At 41.3% G+C, this 26456-nt stretch overlaps 2 protein-coding genes across 5 annotated transcripts; one reads left to right on the forward strand and one right to left on the reverse strand.

Moving 5' to 3' along the window:
- Positions 1-353: 353 nt before the first annotated feature.
- On the reverse strand, positions 354-4780 carry agr1 (anterior gradient 1). Its single transcript, XM_085764750.1, has 8 exons — positions 4726-4780; positions 4251-4378; positions 3971-4034; positions 3306-3358; positions 2645-2721; positions 2419-2482; positions 1752-1835; positions 354-523 (listed from the first exon to the last, which is right to left on the reverse strand). The coding sequence occupies exons 2-8, from the start codon at positions 4345-4347 to the stop codon at positions 474-476; spliced, it is 489 nt and encodes a 162-aa protein (XP_085620876.1). The 5' UTR covers positions 4348-4378; positions 4726-4780; the 3' UTR covers positions 354-473.
- Positions 4781-5313: 533 nt separating this feature from the next.
- On the forward strand, positions 5314-25162 carry ift54 (intraflagellar transport 54). Of its 4 annotated transcripts, none has more exons than XM_085764301.1 (17): positions 5314-5572; positions 7725-7793; positions 10162-10323; positions 11012-11140; positions 11260-11691; positions 11780-11854; positions 12055-12075; positions 12281-12304; positions 13362-13437; positions 13898-13918; positions 15558-15645; positions 16726-16815; positions 17079-17208; positions 17297-17333; positions 17470-17546; positions 23378-23595; positions 23895-24103. In XM_085764301.1, the coding sequence occupies exons 1-17, from the start codon at positions 5450-5452 to the stop codon at positions 24058-24060; spliced, it is 1938 nt and encodes a 645-aa protein (XP_085620427.1). In that variant the 5' UTR covers positions 5314-5449; the 3' UTR covers positions 24061-24103. The 4 variants fall into 4 exon arrangements, with proteins under 4 accessions (XP_085620427.1, XP_085620428.1, XP_085620429.1 ...); XM_085764302.1 differs by having other exon boundaries at positions 16729-16815; XM_085764303.1 differs by lacking the exon at positions 12055-12075 and having other exon boundaries at positions 23895-25162.
- Positions 25163-26456: the final 1294 nt, after the last annotated feature.

Consider the following 26456-nt stretch of genomic DNA (forward strand, 5'->3'; position numbering starts at 1 on the left):
CTGTCTTCATCACGTGGAAAAAAAATACTTTCCAGCATTTTTATGAAGGCCTTAAATTCTGGTAAACTGCAGCTAGAGGTCATGGACGCATCTTCTGCCACTCAATTGGATCAATGTGTACTTGATGTAAAATTCTCTTTCAAATAATAGTTTTTTATTAAGTGTAGACTATCTATAAGAATGTAAAATTACATTATAATCATCAGAATCTTATCATATTGATTTGATTCTGAAAGAAAATAATGTTTGCTTTTCATGGTGTTAGATGATGAAGTAGAAATGAAAGTGCAACTAAAAATCCCAAAAGTTGTGCAACCTTCAACACCCACAGGACTGTTTTTTTTTTTCTTTCACTTTTTTATTGATTATGTTTGTATTGATCTTTGGACAGTGTGTAAACTTTTAACTGCTGACACTGAGCAGGAGGTGCATCCCGACTGGAGCATGCAGAGACATCAGACGTCAGAGGGATGTTACAGTTCATCGTGCAGCAGGACTTTGGCTTTCTTCATGCTTTCCACCACTGTTGAAAAAGAAAGGACAAATACTCATGACCGTGGTCCTGTTCTCCCAAGAATAGCTCAGCAAAGACTTTGCAAGCGGCATGAATCAGATTTAGTCATAATGTTCTTTTTTACTACACTAATATATCTCTGATGGAGAACTGTATTTTTCTGAATCACACATGCACTGGAGTCACTGGACTATGAAGTCTGCTCACATTCTCAACATACTTTAGATATTGAGCATATACAACAGCTAAAAAGATTATGTTCCCTTCCCCAGTTAAAGGTTTGTTTGTACTATGATCGTAGGGATAAAAAAAAGTCAGAATTTTCAGTCAGATACAGATTTTTTTTATTTTTTTATCTATGGGTCATATATATTGCAAAAATAACCTTTTATGTATTTACTGTTTCAATATCCATGTTGCCATATCAGTGTTTTAAGGTGATGTTGTCCTCTACCTTAAAAGCACCTGCTTCCTTTTGTGTATCTTAAACTTAAAGCAGAAGTAAGTGATATATTTGTGTTAATATAAGTCTTAAATAGTTATATCTTCCGACAGCAATCACTTACATAGAGTGTTTGGACTGAAACACGGGTCTGTCAGTCACTCTGCTCTGCTCTGAGCCGAGGAGAAAACATTTATCGTATCCTACAGTTTTTATCCAATGAGGAGAGAGAACGGCATGCAGGGCTGTGTGTGCAGCCAAGGGACGCCATGAATGTGGTGACGTAGGGATGAGGACTGTTATGGTGCGTTCAAGGAAACTCGTAACTCGTGTTTTTCCGACCTGTGAAGTCGTACCAGTTCAATCTGGTACGAGTTCACGGGTCAGAAGTTACGAGTGGCCGTTCTAGTGCACTTTCACAGGTAAAACAGGTCGGAGAAACACGAGTGGGTTGCCTGGAACGCTACAAAGTCGTAAGTTGTGACTTGAAGCTGTAATTTACTGTTTCAAAAGCCTACCTGGAACGCAGCATTAGCCAAAACGACCGGATCGCTTACTTCTGCTTTAACTTTGCAGATTGGTATGTGTATGTGTTACCTGATGCCTAGTGTTTCTGCAAGAGAGCAGTGGTGTTGTAAACCCACCTCTGTTCACCCTGTCAGAGCCAGCTCATATATAAAATTTGTTATTTCTGTCACAGTACTGAGAACAATGTGTGTCCAGTCTGTCTTGCACTGGTGCAGCACCCCTCCTCCCTCCTCCCCTCAGCTGTCGTTAAGGTGGATGGTCACTCACACAGGGCCATGTCATCGGGCTTGTAAGTGTAGCGGTAGTTGCTGTACTGTCCTGTGATCTCTGTACGCACAACCTTCCTGGGATCTGTGGAGAGACACACACACACAAAATAACCTGCTGAGGAGAGCGGTTATTTGACAATCTGAGCTGTTTTGCTGCTGGTTTAGTTAACTGCTCCTGTTTATTGTAGCTACTGTCCTTAAAAACAACTAGCAGTGAAAATCTCAAAACTGACAGAGTGGTGGAGCAAGCAGTGGAAGAGAGACGGTGTAAAGAAAGAGGAAACAAACCCACAGCAGGTGTCAGTTACAATGAAAAACCATGTGGTGACGTCTTACTGCTGAGAGAGTGGCTACTCAGAACTGAGTTTAAAGAGAATATCCAGTCCTACTTTCCCCAACACTTCCCACTCCATCATTAAGAATACATAACTGCAGAGCCTGTTCATCTTTATTCCTTTCCCTCTCATCAGCACTATGTCTATGCCATCGATTACACTTGAATCCCCAGTCTGCTTAAAAAAACACATAAAACTACTTTAGCATCCCAAAGAAATCTGCAGATACTAATGCTGGAAAAGAAGCAGGATACAGCAGGGAGTGGATTATAGGGGAAATACATCTATTCAGTTGTGCAAATTATGATTTTTCTGTGTGTAAATATTTACCAACAAAGAGTATTCTAGGAACATAGTAGCCGTCAGGTGCCATATTTCCATCCGTAGTATCTTCCTGTACAACACAAAACATAATAAAAACAGCAGCAGTTTGTCCATAACTAGAGCATTGATGAGATTCCACTCACTCACACTGACCCTTTGTATTATTCACTCAGGCAGGATTTTGATATTCTGTCCTTCAGAGTTTCTTCATATGTAACAAATCTTTAATTACCACCAGGTTGAGCATGATGAAATCCTCTTTGGCCATTTTCTGGATGGACTTTTCAGCAACAAACGCCTTCTTCAGTGCTGCAGAGATAATTACAGTAGGTATTGTTTCATTGTATTAGACAGAAAAAAAGCAGCACAAGTGGCATTGTCAGTCGTCTTTGGACAGAGGGTGTCAGCAGAGTTAGGAACAAGTTTAAGCAGGACCTACAGTAACAGAGTGTTGGGTTTTCTTGTTGTTCATTACACGACATGATGAGCCAAATTATTCTCTCAGGTAAGTTTGGCTGAGTTGAGAACTAAACTGATTGATGATCAGTGTGTTAAGCTTCAAAACGCAGAGTGTTAAAATATTCTGCTTTTTCACTCAAAGCTGGCAAGAGTCAAACATGCCAGACATTGACCTGTAGGTGGTCTTTATGGTTGATGTGTGAAGAAATCCTGGTGGAGAGAGACTGCCACTGAGCTTACTTCCAGGAAGCCAGCTGAGTGATTTATGAATATACTACTTTGCTATTTCATATCCCACTTGGCAGGTATTATGGAATGTATCTGTTTTGTTCCTGTGAAACCAAACCCATGTGTGGGTCACAGGGCAGCGGAGGGTGTGCAAGCTTATATTTTTACATTAAAAGAAAAGAAGTAATGAAGCACTGCGGCATCACCTTGACTGTACGGGCAGTCTTCTCGATGATGGATGACCATCAAAGGCTTCTGGCTGTGAGAACAACACCAAAGAGAGACAGTCACATTCCTCAGCACAATGTTGGGTGTGAATGCAGGCTACATTACAAACTGAAGTTGCCAAACCAGATTTTAAAAGATTTAAAAAAAGAATAACAGTTTGCTTTTGTGTGACATAAATTGTGGTATTTCCTATGAGTGGATCACTCTGTACATGAAACATAGTTCTGCATTATGCTAAATTCCAACCCCATCTTGAACCTGTGAGTCACGTAAACACCCTCGTGATTTATTAGCAGGATAATGAGGGTGAAAACACATCTCAGCCAATCATCTCAGTATGGAATGCAAATACACTGTGCTATTATATACATAATATACAGTATATATAAAAAGTATTTCATCAAAGTAACATAAAAATCAGGATTTTCAGTAGCTGTAAGTTATACACGTCGCTCCCTGCAGGGCAATAGTAATTCATATGCATGCTCTCTGTCAGTATCCAGCCTTGAAGATACAGCTGTAACAAAGAATTAAGAGGACATGAACTTCTGTTTCCCATTTAAATTCTGTTCTCACAGCCAAACACTCACATCCAGGCAGAATAAAGAAACATTCAGGGCTGTTCATCAAGGTGCAGTCTTACCCTTTGACCATCTTTGACAGGCCCTCTTCATAACTTTGGACCCAACTAATACTATTGCCCCATCCTGCAGAAACAAACAGTGAAGTCAGCAACAGTAGGCTATTAGCATTAACATTATGTGGTTTCATATTAATTACGTCCTCTCTTCACAACAATTCAAATTTAGGAGATTTTTGTTTGTCTTGTGACAGAAAATCAAACTACATCTGTGAATTTTATTTGCTCATTATGACTCTAAAGGAAGCTACTGTGCACGCTTGAATGAAGGAGTGTCGCCCACCTCTTGACAGGGACTGGGGCTTCTCTTTCTTTTTGTTCTGGTCTTTGGCACCTGCACAGATACCAAAGAACAAAACAAGCAAGACCCAGCGAAACATCACTTCCTGTCCTTTGAGAGAACTGCAGTGACTGTCGGCAGGTAGATTAGAAGGAACTAAAATTCAGTCAGGTGTTTATTTGGAAAACATTTTGAAAACAGCATACTGCACAGATATCTAATGTAGGCTATTCAGTCCTCCATGCGACAGACTGGCCAAGTTTGACAGGCCTGGGATTCAAATGACAGAAACTTCACATAAAATCTGCATTATTGTGATTTTATAAAATGCATCATTCCAAATGTGTTCATCACACATTTTTAGTAGGCTATGACAATAAAAATGCAAAGCTTTTAGCCTACTTCACAGTTAAAATCTGTAGCCTACAAACTCTGTATGTACCGGTATTTAATTCAAAGCTCAGAGTAGACGTCTTACCTTCAGCAAGAGGCAACGTATCTGCACTCACCCTTCCCTTTGCCCTCTCTTCCGTAGTGTTTCACTCAACTGAACTCACCAAACAGGTATCAAAGCTGTTTGTAGCTACTATAAATAAAGAGGGCAGCACTCATCCAAACACAGACAGACACAGTGACACACACTCAAGTTGACCGGTATCAAACATTTTACAATGAGTGGGCCACGAATCAGACTCTGCAGCACTGTGTAGACTGTAGTGTATATTAATGCCATATCGTTTTTTTTATTTTTTATTATTAATTTTCTTTTTTTATTTGCCAAATACCAAGTAAACAGAGATACCCAAATCAAAACATCTATCTATCTATCTATCTATCTATCTATCTATCTATCTATCTATCTATCTATCTATCTATCTATCTATCTATCTATCTATCTATCTATCTATCTATCTATCTATCTATCTATCTATCTATCTATCTATCTATATCTTTGCAGTCTATGATCTATCTACTACAGCTTTGTTGCAGCTCAGTAAAGATTGTTACCTGTTGCTATGGTCACGTCCAGCGCTTAGCAACCGTAAACCCTGGGCGCATGCGCAGTATTGATGCACTGTGGGATTGCAGTGTATTGACATGGCAACCACCAGACCACAGAGCCAACTTAGTTTTTTCACTCCGCATTAGTTTTTCTGTTGTTTTCGCGCTTCATTTAACAAGTTTTACCTTCGCCCGCCGTCATGAATGCGGCGGTGGTGAAAAAGACCCAGGACACGTTGGGCAAAGTGATTAAGAAACCGCCTCTAACGGAGAAACTGCTAAGCAAGCCTCCGTTTCGATACCTTCACGACATCTTCAGTGAGGTGAGACCTAAATTACCCTGCTAATGTTCCGTTAGGATAGCAAGCTGGCGTTTGTTTAACAAACACAGTGAGTCTATTTGCCTATGTACTCGATTAAAAAGCCGACTCCACCGGGATTTGTGTTATTTAAACCGAGATTAGCAAGGCAGTTCGCTAGCTAGTGTACCAAAGGTTAGCATGAACTAAGCTAACGAGAGTTTAGTAACAGTTACTGCGCTGAAATAGCACTGCCTTCATCAAGCTATAACATTGTCCCTGGTAGTATGAATGAGGCTGGCCAAGCAGTTAAACCACAAAGGTCTGTCACCAACCAAACAAAAACCACGTTAGCATTCACTAGCAAAACGATGTTAGCTTGTCTGTTAAGTTAATACTGTGGCTTTGCTAGTTAGCTAGCTGTATCAACGGCGTCGTTTAGTTGCTAGGCATGGCATGAGCCCACACAGGACACAGGGATCAACAAACCAGTTTTTGTCCTTGCAGTTAGCTAACCGTGATGCAATCGCTGTGATTTTTAAGTCAAATCAAAATTGTCGTTGAAATCACGGGTGCTGAGCAGTTTATAGATGTCGGGCTGTTTGATAAGAGAGAAATATAAGGATTGTCTACGTTGAATTTACTCGATGCGGAAAACATTGACTGTGTTGCTCAAAGCTACTTGCAAAATAAGATAAGGTACCTACATGGATGATTATGTACACTTGGCGTCTGTCCTGGATTTTGGAGAGGGCTGAGAAGCTTAGTGATGAACTCTGATTCCTAGTATGTTGGGATCAGTTTAGCATCTGCCTACAGTTACAACCTACAAATAACACACATTTGTTATTTTCGTTTTAGTGTACAACATATGACGAGACAGGTTATTCATTCACAGATTGAGATTATAGTTAGGATAGAATATGCATACCCTTCATTAATTCCCAAATACAGATGCAGTTTGTATAGATTGTATTGTCACAGGGAATCTTCAGCCAGCTGCCACAAAAGATACTTTTGATTGTGAAACATTATAAACTGGTCACAGCTGAAACCAAGTAGTGACCAAGTAGTTTCTCATATAAATTGGTTTCAATATTTTGATGTATAAGATGCAGAAAAGTTTTACTATGTCAAGTAACTGGTAGCCAACATTTTTCTGTAGCTTTAAGTGCTAGATAAAATGGCACTAGAGCTACTACATCACACACTGCGTTTTCTCAACTATTATTTTTGTCCACTTATTATTCACAGAATTCTTTGTATGTTGAACAGATTAAAATCTGTTTCACTTTTCTAAGCATAGGTGGGATCTCTTTTGCACGCTCCATCAGCTGGGTAGTCTCATATTTCACCCTAGGTTCATGTATATTTGATAAAGGGAAGTGTGTCGACATGTGTGACTCCTTTCCTCTGATTAGCAGTGTGTTTAACTTCAGGATTGAGTTGTCCAATAACTGAATTCTCAGTGCAGATACAGTAGATTATATTAAAGCAGAAGTAAGCAGAATGTTTGTGTTAATATAAGTCTTAAATAGTTATATCTTCCGACAGCAATCACTTACATAGAGTGTTTGGTCTGAAACACGGGTCTGTCAGTCACTCTCCTCTGCTGTAAGCCGAGGAGAAAACTTCTTGTATACTTCCTTGTATCCTACAACCTTTATCCAATGAGGAGAGAGAATGGCATGAAGGGCTGTGTGTGCAGCCAAGGGATGCGCGTGAATGTGGTGACGTAGGGACGAGGACCAATCATGACGAGGGCGGGGGCTGCTAACTCCATCGGCTGACAAAAAGTTAGCCAAAACGACCGGATCGCTTACTTCTGCTTTAAGACCTGTATTAATGGCCAGAATGTTGTTTTTGAGCATCCATCAATTAATATAGGCCTAATGGACAGTTTTCTGATTTTCTTAAATATTGTTTCCATATTTACATTAATTAGCATGTAGGCTAGTTTATTTGTGGGCTTTAGGAAAGCACCAGTGCTGTGTACTTGGAAATCATATTAACAGATTTGGGTACTGTGAGGACATTAGCTATTTTAAAGCTGTCGCTGTTGTATAATTGTGGACTGGTTGTGTTGGCAGTGTGTATATTAAAGTTTTAGGTGTATAAAATGGTTAAAACAATACAATAATTAAGCATGGGTATTTTATTTTCTTACCACTTGCAGGTCATCAGGACCACTGGCTTTATGAAAGGTCTATATGGAGAGAACGAAATGAAGTCTGATAATGTTAAGGTAAGTTGACCACACTCAGTTCGACCTTATCAAACTGTTTGGCTATTGTCTTTTCTTCAGTCTGCCTATCTGCCTTGTGCACAGTTAAGGTATTAATGTCCTAAGCAGCAGCCTCACTTGTATGGGAGATCAGCTGTGCATTGCATGGGACAGTCTGAGGGTGTCTCTGTGTGTGGAGGTAACATTAAACGCTGCCTGTGTAACACTCTTTGAGTGAGAGGATCTGGCAGGACATGACTGAGAGGCCTGTCAAGGTGTCAGAACTCAAGTCTGCTGTTTGAGATCTGACCCCATATTGACCAGGAGCAGAAACAGTGTCCAAATCAGTAGCCTTATGACCTAATGGAGTTCATTTGTCATTGTTCTATTATAATTTGGAATCGTTTTTAAGCAGAGGGACAGCATCAAATCTGTGTGGATCTGATATATCAAATGATCTCTTAAACATAGTGATATTGTGATTGTTACATGAAAATGTAATTTTTGTTCTATAAGTGACTTTCTTACTGAAAACCACTGCCCTAGGCACTTGCATGTGTAAAAACATGTCTGTAAGCCTTTATGTTAGTCAAGACATTTTCAAAATACATTATTCTCAGTTAAGGGCTCCATACTGCTCCTAAATGGGGGCATTTTGCCCCTTAAATTTTAGACAGTACAAGTTTTTCATCTACTTGCACTTTGCAACCAGTAAAAAAATTTGCCTTTTTCTTCTTTGGAACTTGGAAGGCGCGACTCTAAGAATCTGGAACCTGTCATTACAGGTGGCAGGCCAATTTGTGTGAGGATCATGAATGAAAAGGAAAAGCGAATACCTGCTTTGTGAGTCAATTTACAGTGTGCGCCCCTAAATTGAGCTCCTGAAATTTTAAGTTAGGGGCCACTGTGCTCCTAGTAAATAAAGTAAGTATGGAGCCTAGAGTGTGCAAAGACAGAAAGGAAGAGAGAGAAAGAACGAGAGTTGCAAACATGGTTATAGATAGCAAATAGTCTCCTGTAAATTGTAAATTTGTGCTGAAAGACAAATTTAACTTTCTTAATACAGATTCAGTCTACTTAAGCTTCTTTCAGATCCTTGGGCATGTTGCTTCAGTGGCTTGGAGGACAAAAGCTTTAAGATCCCTCACCAAAGTTTCTCGCCACACACGTTAAAGAACATTTTGTGCCTGACAAGTACCATGGTGCAAGGTCATGCAGTATTTATGAACAAGGACTGATTTTTTCTGTAGTAAAATGACAATCAGATAAATTATTTTGGGGTAGATCATCATCTGACTGAATGTCACAATAATCAAACCAGCAGGGAGAGAAACAAGTGTTAGCCTTTACATGTTGCTGAGAGACAAACTGTACCATTTCATAAAGGGCAGATTTGGCGAACTATCCCACATGTGGCCTCAGGTTTCAGTCTGAATCAGACCCCTAGTATTTTATGTCAGTTATGTATTGTATTAATAGCCTTGATCGGCCCTGTGCATGAGCATGTTACTGAATAGAAATGATCAGCATGGTAATTATCAGACGCTACAGACCAGACCAAGTCCTTATGTTACACAGTTGGCCAGCTTCTCAGATGCAGCAGGCTGATAGACTAGAAGCACTGCTTAGCCGGGTCATTTGTCTGGACTAGTGTCTGTTCCATTACATGCCTGCTAGAATTTAAATTTGAATATTAATGGTAGGAAATGCATTGTTCATAATGTGGGCCTTATCTTTGCTGCATAGTATGCAGGGCTCCAGACTAACCTTTTTTTTTACTAGGAGCACAGTGGCCCCTAACTTAAAATTTTAGGACCGCAAGTGGAAAATCTAAGGGCGCACACCATAAATCAACTTGCAAATCAAATGTTTACATTCTTTTTCATTCATGATCCTCACACATATTGGCCTGCCATCTGTAACGAGTCTTCGAGTCGCCCCTACCATGCACAATGATGAAACATTTACTTGGACTGTCTCAAATTTTAGGGGCAAAATGCCCTTAGGGGCTGTCTGGAGCCCTGGTATGAAAGCAATACAAAACATGGTAGATAACAATACAGAATAATAATATAAAGCTTGCACATCTTAAATACAAAACACCTACATGTTACTCACTGGAGCTCTGTGAGTCAGGATTTTCTCTTGAAATGTTAGATGTCAGCTGGACTGAGTATTCAACAACTGTGCACAGCTTTGCATCATATGTTGAATTGTAATACAGGAGGGGTACCTTCTGTTGAGCTCTGAAACTATATGTGTGTCTCAAGGGTTAAATAATTTTGTAAAAATAAGTCCCACTGGAGTCCCTTTACTTTCATAAACATATGCTATCTCGTGCCTCTCCTGTGCATGTAGCTGCGTATCACAGTGTCTCTTATCTTTGCAGGATAAGGACTCTAAGATAGTCTTCCTCCAGAAAGCTATAGATGTTGTGATGCTGGTGAGTGGGGAGCCCCTGGCTGCAAAGCCAGCACGCATTGTGGCTGGCCACGAGCCTGAGAAAACCAATGAGCTGCTGCAGGCCATGGCCAAGTGCTGCCTCAACAAGGTCTGTCTTTTTGGAAGATAAAGCGCACACATGCACACACAAATACACTGAAAAGCTGACTGTGAAATTTACAAGACTCAGATTCCATTTCTCCAATTTCTCACATTCATTTACATTGTTGTTTCAGTTACTCTGGAGACAAAATATATGGCAATACAGAAAAACAGATATTCTTCTGTGTATTATCTTTCACATTAAAATATGATAGTCTTGGCAAAACTGTCCAGCCACCTCTGGGAGAACTCTGAAATATTTTAATTGCACCCTGGAGATGAAGTGTAAACAGATGAGCTGGTGCCAGGGGGAAAGCTGTATTTTGATATCATGTCATGCAGACAGTTGTCAGCTATTGAATGTATTCCTCACAGATTTTATGGATCATTGGTTTTTCATTAGCTGTTTTGAAGCCATTTATTACATGAATGGTAAAGATAGTATTTCATTTTTTTTAATCTTTAATGAAACAGTAGTAATAAGAATGTACACAAGAATGTATAAATAGACACAATTCATTGGGGTATGAGGCATTCATACCCTTAAAAACATATTACCAGAGTTGCAGTGTCTATGGTACACACCATGATCAACATGGTTGGGAGTCAAACTGGAAATCTACTGCATAAAGGGTTAGCAGATATGTGACTGCTATTAATATAACTCATGAGTGTGTTTTCCTCTAATAAATTAGATGTCCAGCGATGATGCAGTGAAGCGAGTACTTGCAGGGGAAAAGGTGGACATGAAGACCAAGGCTAGCACCTCCAGGTCCCAGGACAAGGAGAACAGGGAAGGACGTGAACGTCACCTGGATAGAGAAGTAAGAGGCCCAAGCCCCTCTCAGAATGGATTTCTAATGTCACATGCTTCTCAACTCTATATAGCATGTACCGTAGCTGTGGCTGTCCTCACTGTTTGTTTTGATATGAACTATTCTAGGACAAGAAAAGGATTACAGAGCGCAGCGGGAGCCGGGACCAGAAGGACCCAGACCAGCCCAGAGAGCAGGAGAGTCGACGGAGAGACGGGGAGAAAGAGCATCACCGGGACAGGGAACGCTCTGACAAGCACCGCCGCAGCGAACAGGACCCCGGCAAAGAGCGTGACAAAGACAAGAGCCGAGACCGGGAGCGAGACAAAGATAGAGACAAAGGACGAGTTAAAGACAGAGACAAGGGGAGGGACAAAGAGAGGGATCGAGAAAAAGAAAAAGACAAGGACAGGGATAAAGAGAGAGAGAAGACAAGAGAGAGGGACTCCCACAAAGACGGGGACCGTGACAGGGAAAAACGACGAGACAGAGATAAAGAGCGGGAGCGACACAAAGAGGGGGAAGAGAGGAACAAAACTGTGGAGAATGGCAATAGCAAGGTATGCTACTTAAACTTACACAAATCATACTTGTACATTTTGGCCACAAATGCCAATGTTTACATAGAATGTGTTTGTTTGTGCTTAGTCCAGAGTATCTGAGGATATCGAGCAAAAAGTCGGCCCTGACGAGCCCAGCAAAACAGCCAAACCCGTGCCAGCTGTAAGTTCTATCTCTGACTGTCTCATCTACACCTACAGTGGTTTAGTGTCCTATTCGATAACTCAGACAGTTAAGACACATAGTTAATGACTGACTTTATTTGTCTACATTGTTGATAGATTGAATTTGAGGGTGAGGGTTTTTTATGTTATAAAAACATCAGATTTATTGTCCAATGTTGTGCCTCTTATTCTACCAAGGAACCAAGCCCAACTGAAGAGGTATTCAACCCTGCAGAAACAATCAGTAGAACATTAGAGCTGCATATTGCAGACATCATAGTGTTAGAATGCATTTTGGTGGCTGGCTGCTTAGTGCTAATATGGACTGTAGTGTACGAGGCATTTGGGGTTTGGCTTTGCACCTGTTAACTGTATAGTTGATAAATGTGATGTGGTGTAATGCAGTGTTCTTTGCTGTGTACAGCCTGCAGACACAGTTGAAAATCAGGTAAGAACTAACTGTAGTCTATTTTCTTAGCATCGCAGCATTTTTTCAAGATGATGCATTGAGTGTCTCTCAGTGTAATTACAATCCAATATTTATCCATAATGAAAGCTTTTGAAGCTGTCGCCATTCATGTGCAACCTGCATGCTTCTGGCATAATTTTGTAAAGCACTTTGCATTCAACAGCTTTCCTGCTGCCACAAGGGAAATCCCAGTGTGTAGGCAATGCTGTTTACTCCAGTTCCCTTTTGTAAAGCTACCTTTCGCTATCAGACTTATTAATGAAATGGGGCATAATGTATGTTTTAGCTCCATAAATTGGATGTGAAACAACTGAGTTCACTAACTTGCTTGCTCAATTACTGGATAGCTATTTCAAAGATGAAATGATTGGCAGTGTAAGCAAAGCTTGAGTGTTCAGTTAAGTATAAAACTGCCCTGTTTTATCCATGGAAAGGATATGATTACAATTATGGTACAGCAGGGCTCCATTCCAGCTTTTTTTTTTGCTGTTTTGATGGATGTTATTATTATTCCATCATCCTCTCTGGCACAAAATATCACTAATATAACTCTCATTCAACCCAACTGCTGTATATGTTTTGCATGGTGCTTCTGGAAGTATTTCTGATGTTAAGGATTCCAATCCTGATTCTGTCCCTCACAAGAGCTGCTTTGCATTCTTTACATTCTGTTTTGCCAAAGGACACTCCTCTTGTGTACCAGTAGCTGAAATTATATTGTTTGTTTTCTGATATCCGACCCAGTATGTTATCTGGTATGAGGGTTAAACAAAACTGGATAGTCAAGCTATAACAACACCCCCCTCTTCATTCTTCTTCTTAATTTCAACTTTCATAATTTGCATGTCTGTGTGAATGTTCATTCATGCTTAATAGCACCATACCTGATTGTACATCCAACATAACGAACAAAATGAATAGTGATCGAAAGGCTGCTTCAACTATTCTGTATAATGATTAGTGAGTGGTGTTGCCTTCCAGAGCTCATTATCTAAAGGTTTGTCTTTTTCTTGCTTGTCTTTTCCTCTTCTCGCAGTCGGACAGTCCAGCAAGAATACCTCGGCCTTCATCTGCCAAAGGGCAGAGGCGCAGACCCAAGATTGGAGGTCAAGGTAACACCCTTAACTCTCTCTCTCCTATTCTAATCATCGTTACCAATGAGGCTCATTTCACATAGCTAATACAGATGTCTCGTATCATGTTGCTGACCACTGAAGTCATTGACAGATGGGTTTTTTAGTAGGTCCAACCTGATTTTACAGTTGACTGCTTTCTGTTTGATCTCCACATGTCTAATAAAATCACTGACTACTTCCCTTGTGGGAGGTAGGAGTGATTCATTACATGTGGCATTCAAGACTTTAAAAGCATCACAGAAGCAGCTTGGACACAAAGTTCTCCCAAAAAACATTTTCATAAAAATATCACAAAGAAACACAGCACAACAGAGACATCTGTTTTTCACCTTCTACACTTAGCATGGCACATGAAAACAAGTAGAGAGCACTGTAATTTTAAGTAGTTGTATTAGAAAATACACCAACCATGCCTTGTGTTTTTGACTCTCAACAGATGAATCTGACAGCGAAGGAGGTACGTCTGCTCTCTCTCTTACAGCCTGGTCGCACTGGACGCGGAACCGAGGCGCAGCGCCCTGGAGCGGAGGCAGTTTCAGATAGGCGCACATGTTAACCGGTCTGCCTGGTTGCACATCTCGCGCTGTGGAGCGCAGTGCGCGCGCCTGCAGCGCTTCAGATCGGTTCATTTCTATTTTTCACGCGAGCCGCGAGCGCCGCGAGCGCCGAGAGCGCCGTCTGTCAAGCTGGGTAGACCAGATTGTACCAGACAGGAAGTCGGGCACAGAAAAGGCGAGAGAATCCGGGCAATTTTCAAAATAGAATAATTAAATGATGATTAACAAAGTCGTTGCTTGTCCATCTATACATATTTGACCGTTGCGTCTGCACATGAGACACACACACACATGTTTAAAATGACGTGTGTGTGGAAAACCGAGTGAATACGAGTATGAACGACTGCAGTCGATGTCTGACCGGCGCGGAGAGAAGAGGAGAAGTACGCTCCCAGTGCGACCACCCAAGCGCCCGAGAAGCCGTGCGCAGTGCGCGCGCGCAGCTTCCGCGTGCAGTGCGACCATGGGGTTATGAACATATAAAAGTTTTGTTTTTTTGTGTGGAAATGGGGTCAACGTGAAACACGCACTTGATCAAAGCTTCATTTTGAGCATTGCAATGGGAAGCTGCAGCATCAAAGGCAATCTGACTCTGTTCATCTGAATAAATAAAGCCCATAGCCAATACATTTGCTGATGACTTTTAGCTTAATGCAGGATGTTTCCTGCCTATGAACTGAAAACAAAAAGCATAAAATTGATTGGTCTTCTCCTCTGAGTCAGATTAAAGCAGTAAAGAAATGTGTTCCCCAAAATGTCAGGAAGTCAGCACAGTCACTCAGTGGGTGTGTGAATGAGTGACTCACTCAGTGATTAAGGGCGATGATATTGTGAGCAAGTCAGTTTAGTTTATTTGTAAAGCCCAATATCAGATAGAGTGTCTCGATGTGCTTAACAGGACTCTGCAGGATGCAATAGGATATGAGCTGTATGTGGGGAATATACATTTGCAGAAACAAACTGAAAGTTAGTGATTTGCAGAAATTTCAGAAAAGTTCAATGTTAAGTCTAAAAGTATAAATTCTACTGTATGTATGGGCCCAATTGTCGGTTTAGTTTTCACATCATTGTAAATACTGGAGGAAATAGAGAAAATTTTGTCCACTTGACAAAAACAAGAAGATCCAGCAGGTCCAGTACAGCAAACAATAGAAAACATGGGCAGACAACAGTCAGATTAATGTCCTTAACAAAACAGAGAGCTACTCCCTTTACCTCTCTTGGTAAAAGCTTCAAATCTATTTTACTTGTCATGTGTTGAACCTGTTACCACACCCAGCATTCATTCATCCAGAAGTGCAGCTTTTCATCACTGAAGCTAAACCACTTTTTTTTTAGTTTTTGAGGACAACACTCAAAGTCATCATGAGTTGAAGGTCAAAGTGAAGAGGTAAAGGCTACAGTTATATGGTGGAAGTGGCCCAGTGCTTTTTTAGCATGGTAGCATTTAAGTTAGAGAAAAGATCGTATAGACTTGTTAGCCCTACTCTTTGTTATTAAAGGCTGAGCTAACTACAAGTCATTGTTGTCCTTTCACAGATGGAGATGCCCAGTCAGCCCAGAGGCCGACCCCTCAGGAAAATGGAGACGCTGCAGGCTCCTCCGTGCCATCTGACATAGCTTCCAGGTCTGTGTAGTCAGTAACTTTACTCACTAAGTAAAAAAACTCTGATGCGTGATGTGTCACAGTCGGGGTATAGAGCAGATGCAGGGATGACACAAATACACACTCATAAGCAGTATAAAGGGATTTTATTAGAACATAAGGTAATAATTAACAGGTAACTGGCAGAATGGCTGGGCAGCGGTCTATGAATCACATGACCGGCAGAGTGGCTGGTGTATGGAGGGGATGGGAACAGGTGTTGTTGGTGGAAGTGAAAAGGAGACAAGTAACATGAAGTAACATGGAGGACATCTGGTGGCTGGATGAAGGAGTGACAGGAGACAGGGGATGCAGTTGAAATGCCATTTTTTTATTGCTTAAGAAAGTTCCGAACTGAGTGAAATGACGTAGAGCGACCTCAGTGGCAGCCATGATGAGAGCTGGTTAAATTCGCTATATGCTAAGGAAAGGAGACTCGTTACCTTCTCTTTTATCTCTTTTAGCATTAGCCACACTGGGCGATTGTTTACAAAAGGAAAGGAGATCATTTGATCCCAAGAATGTAGAAACAACTGCGCATAATGCATGAATGCACAGTTGTCATACAATACATATTACATTGATAAATTGACTAATTATGGTAATAAAGTAATATTAGAGGATCTAATTAGGTTGTTGGTACATTTCACTTTTTGTAATTGTAGTAGTTTTGTTTTTGAAACCAATCCAGGATCAATTCCAGTAGATTACACAGTTTGAAAAATTGCCTTGATTTGGGTAATTGAGTCTATTCTGTTATTTAAGTGGCTAATTGGCTAAATTTGGTAAGACAGCTGTGTTTAAGCAGTTTTATTAATTCTGTGAAAGTTTATTGTTCCAAGCAGCGGTTCTTATCCCAAAATCTGGATGACTCAGCGAGGCTGTCGCAAAGTAGACGTTTGGGAAATCCCACAGAGCTGAAAGAATTAGTCCTATTAGAGAAATAACACAGCTTTTTAAACTAAACAAATCTGATTTGTACAAATGTGAACATATTTAGTTTTAAAATAGTGAAGTTAAGAGCTTTTGTTCAGTAATATGTCCAATCCTTTAATCCCACAGCAGACGAACAGCGCGGCCCAGCAGCGCTCGGCCAGCACCTCCTCGAGTCAAGAGACAGGAGAGTTACGCTGACGTGAACCCAGCTGAGAGGTGACTTCATCACTAATATTCCCTAATATATTTTATGTCGCCTGGGACAAGTACCTCCTCCTCTCTGTGAATGCATTCTTCATCTTCTTTCTTCCAGTTGGACACATTGATCTCTTATGTTATTTAACCAGTTTGTGATTGTCTGATGAATTAAAGTGAGCGAGTCTAGCCAGTCAGCCAGCAGTTACGTGTGATAACAGGATGGCATATCTCTCCCATACAGTACAAACCATATAACTGAAGGCTCTTTGTCGTCCTTCCAGACTGTCAAGTGCCAAGGCCTCAGCACCTATCATCTTGGATGGGAAGAAGCTATCTGAAGATGAGGAAGATGAGCAATTCCTCGTGGAGGAGGCCGTCCCTCAGCCCCTAGATGTTCCTGAGATGGAGATGGTGAGTGGCTTGGAACAGTGAGTTGATTAAATGTCGTGGAGAAAGATAAGGTTTGAATAGTTATCAGACTAGTTTTTTTCTTTTACAGGATCGTCGACCAGAGCTAGATGGTGAAGAGAAACACGGTACAGTCATATTTCCTTTTAGTTTCCTTTACTTTGAAAGGCATAATAATTGCCTTTTGATTTCTATTCCTCCTCTACCTGGTGCTTTGGAAGAAAAAAAAACACATCTTTCACTTCTCTGTTTCTTTCCTCTTAGGTGGCCTTGTGAAAAAGATCCTCGAGACCAAGAAAGACTATGAATTATCACCATCCTCCCCCAAATCTAAAGAGCAGGTATGTACTGTTTGAGGGGTAATTCTATTCCATCTCCACTAGAGGGCACTGTTAGTCTAGCTCTCTCCAGCTCAGTGACTGAAGAATCCTTGTTAAACTTCCCCATCAGCTGTACCAGCCACAGTTTCTGGAGGTTTAGCTTCCCAGGGTAAGCATTTTGATCATGCCCAGTGCAACGCTGGTTATTATCAAAAGAAAGATATACACAAATGGATCGGAGAGGTGTAATTGCACTGCCTTAACCACAAAAATGTTCCCCTTCAATGAAGCCGAATGGCTGATAACCAGACAAGCAGAGTATGGTCTCTAACAGACCACACACATCTGATATACACATCAAGATGTCTGGAGCAAAATGAGCTTGTTTTCTGGGGTTGCTCAATGTTTTTGGTATGCTTGAAGTTTTTATTACAGACCTCTCTGTGCCATGTACAGTCTCAGATTATCTGACATCTTGGGGACTTTTAGAGGAATCTTGTAGCCTGTTCACACTCCTTCACTGTTTGTAGAAATAATTACAGAAACGAGTCTCTGCTCAACCAGTTTTAGTCTTTTGAATTGTATTTTGAGTCATTGAAAAACCTTATTGCACATGGGCTCACATATTCTAGCAAGAAGTTCTTTCTCATCTCCTCTTCGGGAGAGACTTCATATTAGAGCAGCTTTGTCGAGGTGACGCATTGCTGCCGTTGCTCATTCCCTTCTGTCAGCTTATTTTTCAGCTAAAGAGAGCAGTGCTCTTTCATCGTTATTTGGAGTGTGAATCAGTGTGAAGCTTACAGTTGTGTCTGTACTCTATGGTGTGAGGTAGTGTACACTGTCTGCTTTGGGTGGTCCTCCCCACTGAAGCATGCTCTTCCCTGCATCCCTTCTTAGCTGACCACCCTGACTCTAATAGATGCACTGTTTTGGACCGTCACTCATGCACACAGGCCCCCTCATCTCTTCCCTCCCTAACTGCGGTCTCAGACATCATCCCTCATAACTCACACCTGACATTGCAGCTTCACCATCAGCAAACTGAAACAAGCTTGACAGGAATTTAAAGGCCTGGCATTTTTTTCATCCACCTTTAACATGTGTACGGTATGTTAAAAATAGTTCACACAACATAAAAAAGAATTCAATTAAAGAGATATTGCAAGTCCAGCCATGAATGCGCGTGACAGGCACACACGGTCAAAACATCCTGGATGGCAGAGCTCTTTGTGAAACATGAGCATCGCCACAGAGTTTATCCTAATTTTCTTAATGCAGCCTCCTCAGTTTTCAGGGGTTCCAAACCTTCATTTGAGGGGGAATCCTGCACGGTCTGCAGTAGCGGCTCAGAGCAACTGTGTCTGCTCCAAGCACGAGTTGGGCCCACCCCTCCATCATTATTGGCCTTGCCTCGTCAGCTGTATAAAGAACTATAATGACTTCCTTCCTGACATGAAAGGGTGGAGAGGTCAGCTTAATGGAGTCGGGCTTTTTTTCTTGTAATCATGGTTAAAACACGCAGGGACAAAAATGTAAATATTGAGCTTCCTCATTTTATGTGGTATGACAGGTTTAACATTTCAGCTGCTGCAATTCACTTTTCAAAAAAGCTGATGTTTATTGGGGCACATTTTCTGAATAGGTCTCAATCTCCTTTACATTAAGATTTAACGTCATGTTCATTTAGTAAGTTTTCTAGAAATCTAACCTTGATGTAATTTCCATAGTAATTGCTGTGCTTTGTTCTAAATTAGTTTTGCTATTGTTAATGCAACTGCTCCATTTCTGTACTGATGTAAATAAGGGGATTACTCAAACAACCACATGATTGTGTTTTGCCACAGCCCGCCACTGTGTGTGTGTGTGTGTGACCAAAGCCTTTGCTGTATATTTATGGGGATGACCTTCCTTGTGACCCCTCGGCAGCATTGTATATTATTCCAAGATACTTCTCTTTTTATTTAGACAGAATCTGGCCCTTGCAGCAGCTGCGTTTTCATAAGAATTTTTGTGTACTCTTTTCCCCGTTTTCTTTACCCCATCAAATTAGCCTTGATGAACGTTTGTAATGTATAAATAAACCCTGTGGCGTACAAATGGATGGCTGTTGAGTGAGAGGCACGGAGGAGAAGGGCCAGAATTCTCTCTGCAGAATTGTCAAGAAAATAAATACTCCTCTCTGCAGACCTCTGTGTCTTCATAAACATCCAGAGTTTTTTGTGGAAACACAAGGAAATGACCCTGTGGCATTCCATTAGTCATATTACTTTTGTAGAGGTCATATTGAGTCGCTAGGAATCTGGTCAGGTTTGTGAGGAGCACCTACCTGAAGCTGCCACAATCCGTTATCAGTCTAGACCTCAGCGTAAACAACATATTTTAAGTATGATCAGAAGTCCCCTTCTCCCTCGCTGCTGTTTAAGCCTTATTTTAATACAACTTTCGATTGTCAGTTACTATAGCCAGTGGTCCCTCAGGAAGCTTCCTCTCAGCTCACCCTACAGCCAGGATGGTGATCTCAGTTGTCTCCCCAAGGGGCTACAGTGACCTTGCAACAACATCCTGTAACCTCATTGGCTGTAAGCTTTTCTCCTCACCTCACTGACTCCAAGCTATTTTTATGATCTAGCTAGACTTTTAAATGGCCTTCTATGAAAAATGGCTAGGAAGCCCATAAACAACATCCAGAGCCAATTCTCATCCTAAGCTTCACTCCCTGGCTCACCTCTCAGATCTGCCGGAGGAACACGCTGTAAAAACCATCACGGTGTGTGTCAGTTTCCAAATGGTCACCAGCAGCAAAGAGAGCTGTTCCCTGCTCTGCTGCAGTTGTTAGATGTGGTCTTCACTGATCTATAACATACTTTGACAAAAACTAGATTTTTTCACACTTGAGTGGGTGATGATGATGATGTGAGGGATTCTCCTCAGTCACTTCTGAGCCGCCACAACTTTAAAGTCATAGTTCAACATTTTGGCAAATTTGCCTATTGCCATAATCCCTATAGTCATAGGAGTAGGTTCATTACCTTTAATTATTGGTGCATGTTGTTTTGAGATCTGCAGGGCAGACGTGAGCTACAGTACATGTCCCTTATCCCTCAAAACACATCAAATACACAATTCACTCTGTCTTGGACAAGTTGTGACCTGCACATTCACCGTGCTATGAGATAATGTAACATTATGAGACAGAGTCGTTTTCGAGGCAAATGCATAGCCAGAACTACATTCCAGGCACGCCTGCTGGGCGGAGTGATTTCAAAAGCGCAAGTAGTTCTGAGTATCTGCTTCGTGTGTCGTAATGTTACATAATTATACATGATTATTTCATAGCGTGGTGACTGTCCAGGTCACAACTTCTCCATGAAAGCGTTTTGGAGTTGTTGTGTATTTGATGAGTTTGATGAGGGACAGGGGACCTGTACCATTCCCCTCCATTGTGTTCACTGAGCAGCTCATGTTTCTGCCCCGTGGATCTCAAAACAACATGCACCAATAATTAAAGGTAATGAACCTACACCTATGACTATTAGGGCAATAGGAGAACTTGACAAAATGCTGAACTATCCCTTTAACATAACTAACAAATCTTAAATCACTTAATCATGATTATAGAGGAATAATGTAAAATAAAACATGATGATTGAACAGCACTGAGTCAGTCTTGCTGGCTTCTAAAAAAACGAAGTAAAGCTGATTTCTCATTATCAGCTGTTAAACTAGTGTGTGCATTTTTGTTTTCCTACTTAATGATGCCCTAGAGGTTCCTCCACCACTGACAGGTCCTGTGCTTGTAAGCTATTTTTCATGTCAGAGGATACTTTGAAGAATGTTTTTCTCTTGCCCGAGAAAATCCCCATAAGCAGTCTATAAAACACAGTTTTGCACGTATGTCCTAATTAAGCTAATTAGGCATGTGATGATTGGGTGAATTTCACAGTGTTGTGTGCCTTGCAGTCTGATAATATGTCCACGTAAAAGTCAACATTTTGTCCTCCAGCAACAAAATAAAAGCTGAGGAAAACACAATCACAATATTTATTCTTTTGCTTTCACAAGATAGAGATAATTCAGTCTATGAGATCAAGCTTTGGGTATGAAACTCCAGACCTAGCTACCCTGTTAGTCCACCTGCCTTTTCTAGCATTAGCCAGAGCCTCTGTTATTGCCTGGAGCTTCCATCATGTCTGAGATAATGGGAAAACCTGCCCCCCCTTCCTCCCCGCTCACCTCCTGCTCCTCTGTGGTCACCACGTCTAAATATTGTTCTGTGATCTGGGTGAGAAAAAGGAAAACGAGGAGCACATAGGTCTTGTAGACCCCGACAGAGACCTCCATAAAGCAGTGATTTATATCCACCCGGACAGAGTGCACACGAACCAGGGGTCATGTTTTCACGCCAAGTTTTTTATTTTCCTACAGAGAAGGAGAGGGAGGCTAAGGTAGCAAGAAGAGGACGGCAAACAGAACGAAGCCATGGGTCCTGTCTGGGCCATGTTAGAGCAGACCGCAGCCAGGCAGGTCGAATGAGCCGGAGAGTGTTTGTCTAGCTGCAGGGTTCACGGCACCCAGTGGAAAGCCACCCACCTTGTGGGGGGACCGCCGCGCCAAGGCATTTCATCCCTCACACTCATGAGCCACCGCAAACGGGCAACAAAGAGTGAGGTTGTCAGAAATTTGTACTTAACTTCCTGAAAAGACGTGACGGCAAACAATGGTGTTTGATGTTAATTTTCTGCGGTGTGGTCCGGTCCAGTCCAGCTGTCGTTTCAAGTTGTAATTCATGGAGCGGTTTGGTTTGTTTTAAGAGATGTGCTTGATAAGGAAAATGCTACGTCCACCTACATGTGTGACAGACTGTGTGTTTTGAAGAGGAAGCTGTCGTTTGGTTTACACACTGTCACAATTATGATTCCTGCTGCCTGGTGAGGGCAGGTGCTCCCATCGGTGGGGGCCAAATGGCCAAAAATTTGGGCCAAGACTTGAACTTGAAAGGATGAATAAGTGTAGTAGTTGTTACTCAATACTGTAGTAAAATAACCCCACTGCCACAGCCTGTTACTAAAATAAACAAGACTTTAAGACCAGGAGTGCGGGTGGGGGCTGTGTGTGTCCACTGTATGCTTCGCCTGATCCTCTGCTTGGTGTTTTTGTGTGTGGCTTTGGGGTTGCAGTACTGAGTGCTTTTGCATTACACACTCACACGCACAAGCACACACACACACACACACACACACTCAGAGGCCTTGCGAGCCCCAGCTGAGCAAACATCCTTGGGTTTGCTCCCTGCCAAAGGAGGTCCTTCCCTGATACCTTCCCCTCCTTTTCTCCATCAAGGGACTGAGTGTAATTGGGATACAGCAAACCCCCTCCTCAACCACACACACACCATACACTGGAAGCCTTCACCAGCCAGTCAGTCATTCCCCCCGCTCTTTGGCCGACACAATTCAGCCACACGTTTGATCTTTATATATACAGCTAGGTTGGTAGAATTCCTGCCTAACATTTTTAGCCTTGAAATCCTAAACCACTAAATGCAGCCTTGCTGCAGTTGCTGGCAAAGGTAGAATTCCTAAAGAGGGTTTATTATGTTTGCTCGAGGGACACGAGTGATTTTGTGTGTATTCTTACAGCTGTTTGATACAGTGCTGCTGAATGATAAATCAAACAAAGTGTATGAAAACATTTTAGCGTCTTTCCTTCACCACTAGACTGATCTTCGATGCACTTTGTGAGGAGCTCCGCACCCTGAGTTATATTTGATTTGTTTAGATCCTTTGTGAATCAACGGCACCATTGTTTCTGTTCCTCACAACTCATCCATTAAAAACCACCTTCACTTGCAGAACTTGGTCTCTGAAGCAGCACGGAAGAAAGAGCAGGACATGGTGACGAGGGAGATCGAGCGGCTGCGCTCATCCATCCAGACAGTGTGCCGCAGCTCCTTGCCTCTGGGCAAGATCATGGACTACATCCAGGAAGACATGGACGCCATGCAGGCAGAACTGCACACCTGGAGGCGGGAAAACAAGGAGCACGCACAGGCCTTGCTGCAGGAGCAGAGGTGGGTGTTGGGCTTTTGTTTAATGTAGGCGATTTTATTTTCAGAGCTGGTTCTTGGACTCAGATATGAGCTTACTAAATTTGTCGTGCATTGGTGAGTTGTGAGTGGTGTATCGTGTGATATGTTGGTTGAATTAAACTGAAAGTGACGAGCAACTTTGCTGTGGCTGCTTGAGAAAGAAGTCTCATCAACAACAAAGTGTTCTATGATTGTATTTGCGGGTCACCGTAGGCAGTTGTTCAACTTGTTTCTCAGGTAATTCACTCGTGTTGATGTGTGCGTGCTTGTATGTGCTGCAGAGCGACAGACCGGGCAGTGGAGCCTCTTAAAGCAGAACTAGTTGAGCTGGACCAGCTGATCAAGGACCAGCAGGACAAGATCTGTGCCGTGAGGTCCAACATCCTGAAGAATGAAGAGAAAATCCAGAAGATGGTGACAGGAATCAACTTCTCTTCCAGAACCTGAAGTGAGAAATAAGGTCCATAAAAGGAACACTTCTTAAAATGCACTGAAGACTTAGGTTTCTCCTTCAGAACAATGACCAGAACCATTATTCTTGGAGACAGTGTGAGGTGGGTCCAAACACTGCACATTTAGGTTTTCCTGTCAGAACAGGAGATGGACCCAGATATAGTCCCACACAACCAGGGTCAGAAATAAGCATCAGGTGTTGATAAATAGAAACACCAGAGGCTTAGAGGTTTGGCTCTATCCCAACATAAGTGGATGATAAAATGGAAAGTGGGTGGAGATGTTGGAGATGTACCAGCTGCTATAACTGACAGATAATAATAATAATAATAATAATAATAATAATAAATAAATGAATAAAATTGATCTTCCTCCTCTGCACACTAACCTAACCCCATCCTTTGCCCCTGTTCAGTAACGGTGCCTTTGTGGAATGAGCCAGTGCACAGCTCATGAAAGTCACACTATGGTTGTCTTTACCACACACTCAGCTCAGTGATCATTAGAGCAAATTGAAAATGTATTTCCTCGCTCCTTTCATTTAGTTATTAAAGAGTGCGGTACACCAAACCTGATTTGTCCCGTTGTGAGGACTTTGTTACTGTTGGACAAAGGGCGAGCAATTAGCATTGAGTAGTAAGTTGGCTTTTATGCTGGTTCATTTGCTCTTTTCTCTAATGACTATTGCGTCTGCTGTACTACTATTAGACTAGCTGCACAACACCAGTTAAATATAACTGTTGCACATTCAGCTGGTTGATAACAGGAGGAAAAGTAAAAATGCATTTCAGTGTCTTGCCAGCCTTTCAAGCTGCTTCCCTCCACTTACACTTCCTAAACAAAGGAGGATTTAGTTTTCAGAAACCCTTTTTCCTTTGCTTACAACTACTTTATCACATCTTGTAAAAACCAGTACTCACAGCCGTCCTTTCTTATTTCATTCACTCTTCCATTGTTGAAGCACTGTGGCACTTTGATTAGATTAGAGGATTCAGGCTTTTTTGGAAAAACCATCTTGGCAGCAGAGCAGTGATGGGTTTCTTTTTCTTCTACCTATCTTATAGAACATAGCATAGACACACTAATCGAATGTACTGTAGGAACAAGAAAGCATAACTCCATTCTCTGCGCAGGATAGCCACCATCATGGAGCTCCCTTTTCTGTATTGGTAATGTAGAATTTGCCAAACACATCCTTCTTTTTAGGATGAACACAATTTTTGGGTTAGATGGCAACTTTTTGTGTGAATTTTATCTTTGCAAATTGAAAAAAAAAAAATTTTACTAGTTCATTGTGTGGCTTAAGGAAAAATGTGCTTTATACAGGTAACTAATATAAAATATGAAGCAATACTAGGCTAATAATTGTGGTGGTAGAGATGTGAGAATAAAAGAAACCACTGTCCCAGTTTTCCTCCAAACTCCCAAAACAGAAACATCTCCGTGTTTCCATGCGTGAGTGAAGGAGTGAAACGCAAATACAAATGTTTCCTTCCATCGTGGCTTATATCACCCTGAATGAGAATGCAGTTACCATATTTATTATATCATTGTATAAATGTCATTTTACATTGTGAATGCAGTTGCTACCTCTGTTAGCTCCACTGCAGAATTGCCGCCCAGAGGATCTAGACTGCCAGTGTTTACGTGTAAACACACCTCTGACACCCTGGTTCCACTGATGAATGTAATCAATTTTTTCTTCTTTCCAATAATGGCCAGTGATTGCAGTTGTCAAAACCCCACTTGTTTGGATGAGAATTGATATTCATACATACTGTGGTATACAGACTGCTCTCTTCTCTGCACAGTCAACTGATATTTCTGGGATTTCCACTTCCATTGCCTCATTAGTTTAACAGATCACCAATACAATAGATAACACAACATTTATGTGAAGAATTTGAATGAGTTCAGTGATAATAGTAATGCCATGGCTTAGTAGTTAAAAAAAGCAATATTTGTAAATGGATCATACAAACTCTACTTTTAGTCTTGACAACAGGGAAAGACAGGTAGAAAGGGTACAAAGCACATAGACAACTGGTATATTGTAGCCCATTTTTGTTCATAAAGTTACACTAATGTTACACTAATATCTTTATTAAGGGACAGTCTGACAATTCAAAGGGAAATCTTTTTTGTGCTTTTCATTTAAGAGCTATTAACTGTAACGATTCAACAGTTAAAATGTACTTTAATTTAGCCTGACTTTACTCGATTTTCATATCAGTATTATATTTAGCCCATCAAAAATGAATGAGATCATTAACCTGTTAAAATATTAAAATATATATATATATATATTATAAACAAAACTCCTGGAAAGAACTTACCTGTTCTCATGTTACATGAAAGGACTATTTTCACAGCACACTACTTGTATCATA

The sequence above is a fragment of the Trachurus japonicus genome, chromosome 21 (assembly GCF_045865225.1).
Source record: "Trachurus japonicus isolate A0001 chromosome 21, Traja_1.0".
Lineage (NCBI taxonomy): Eukaryota > Metazoa > Chordata > Actinopteri > Carangiformes > Carangidae > Trachurus > Trachurus japonicus.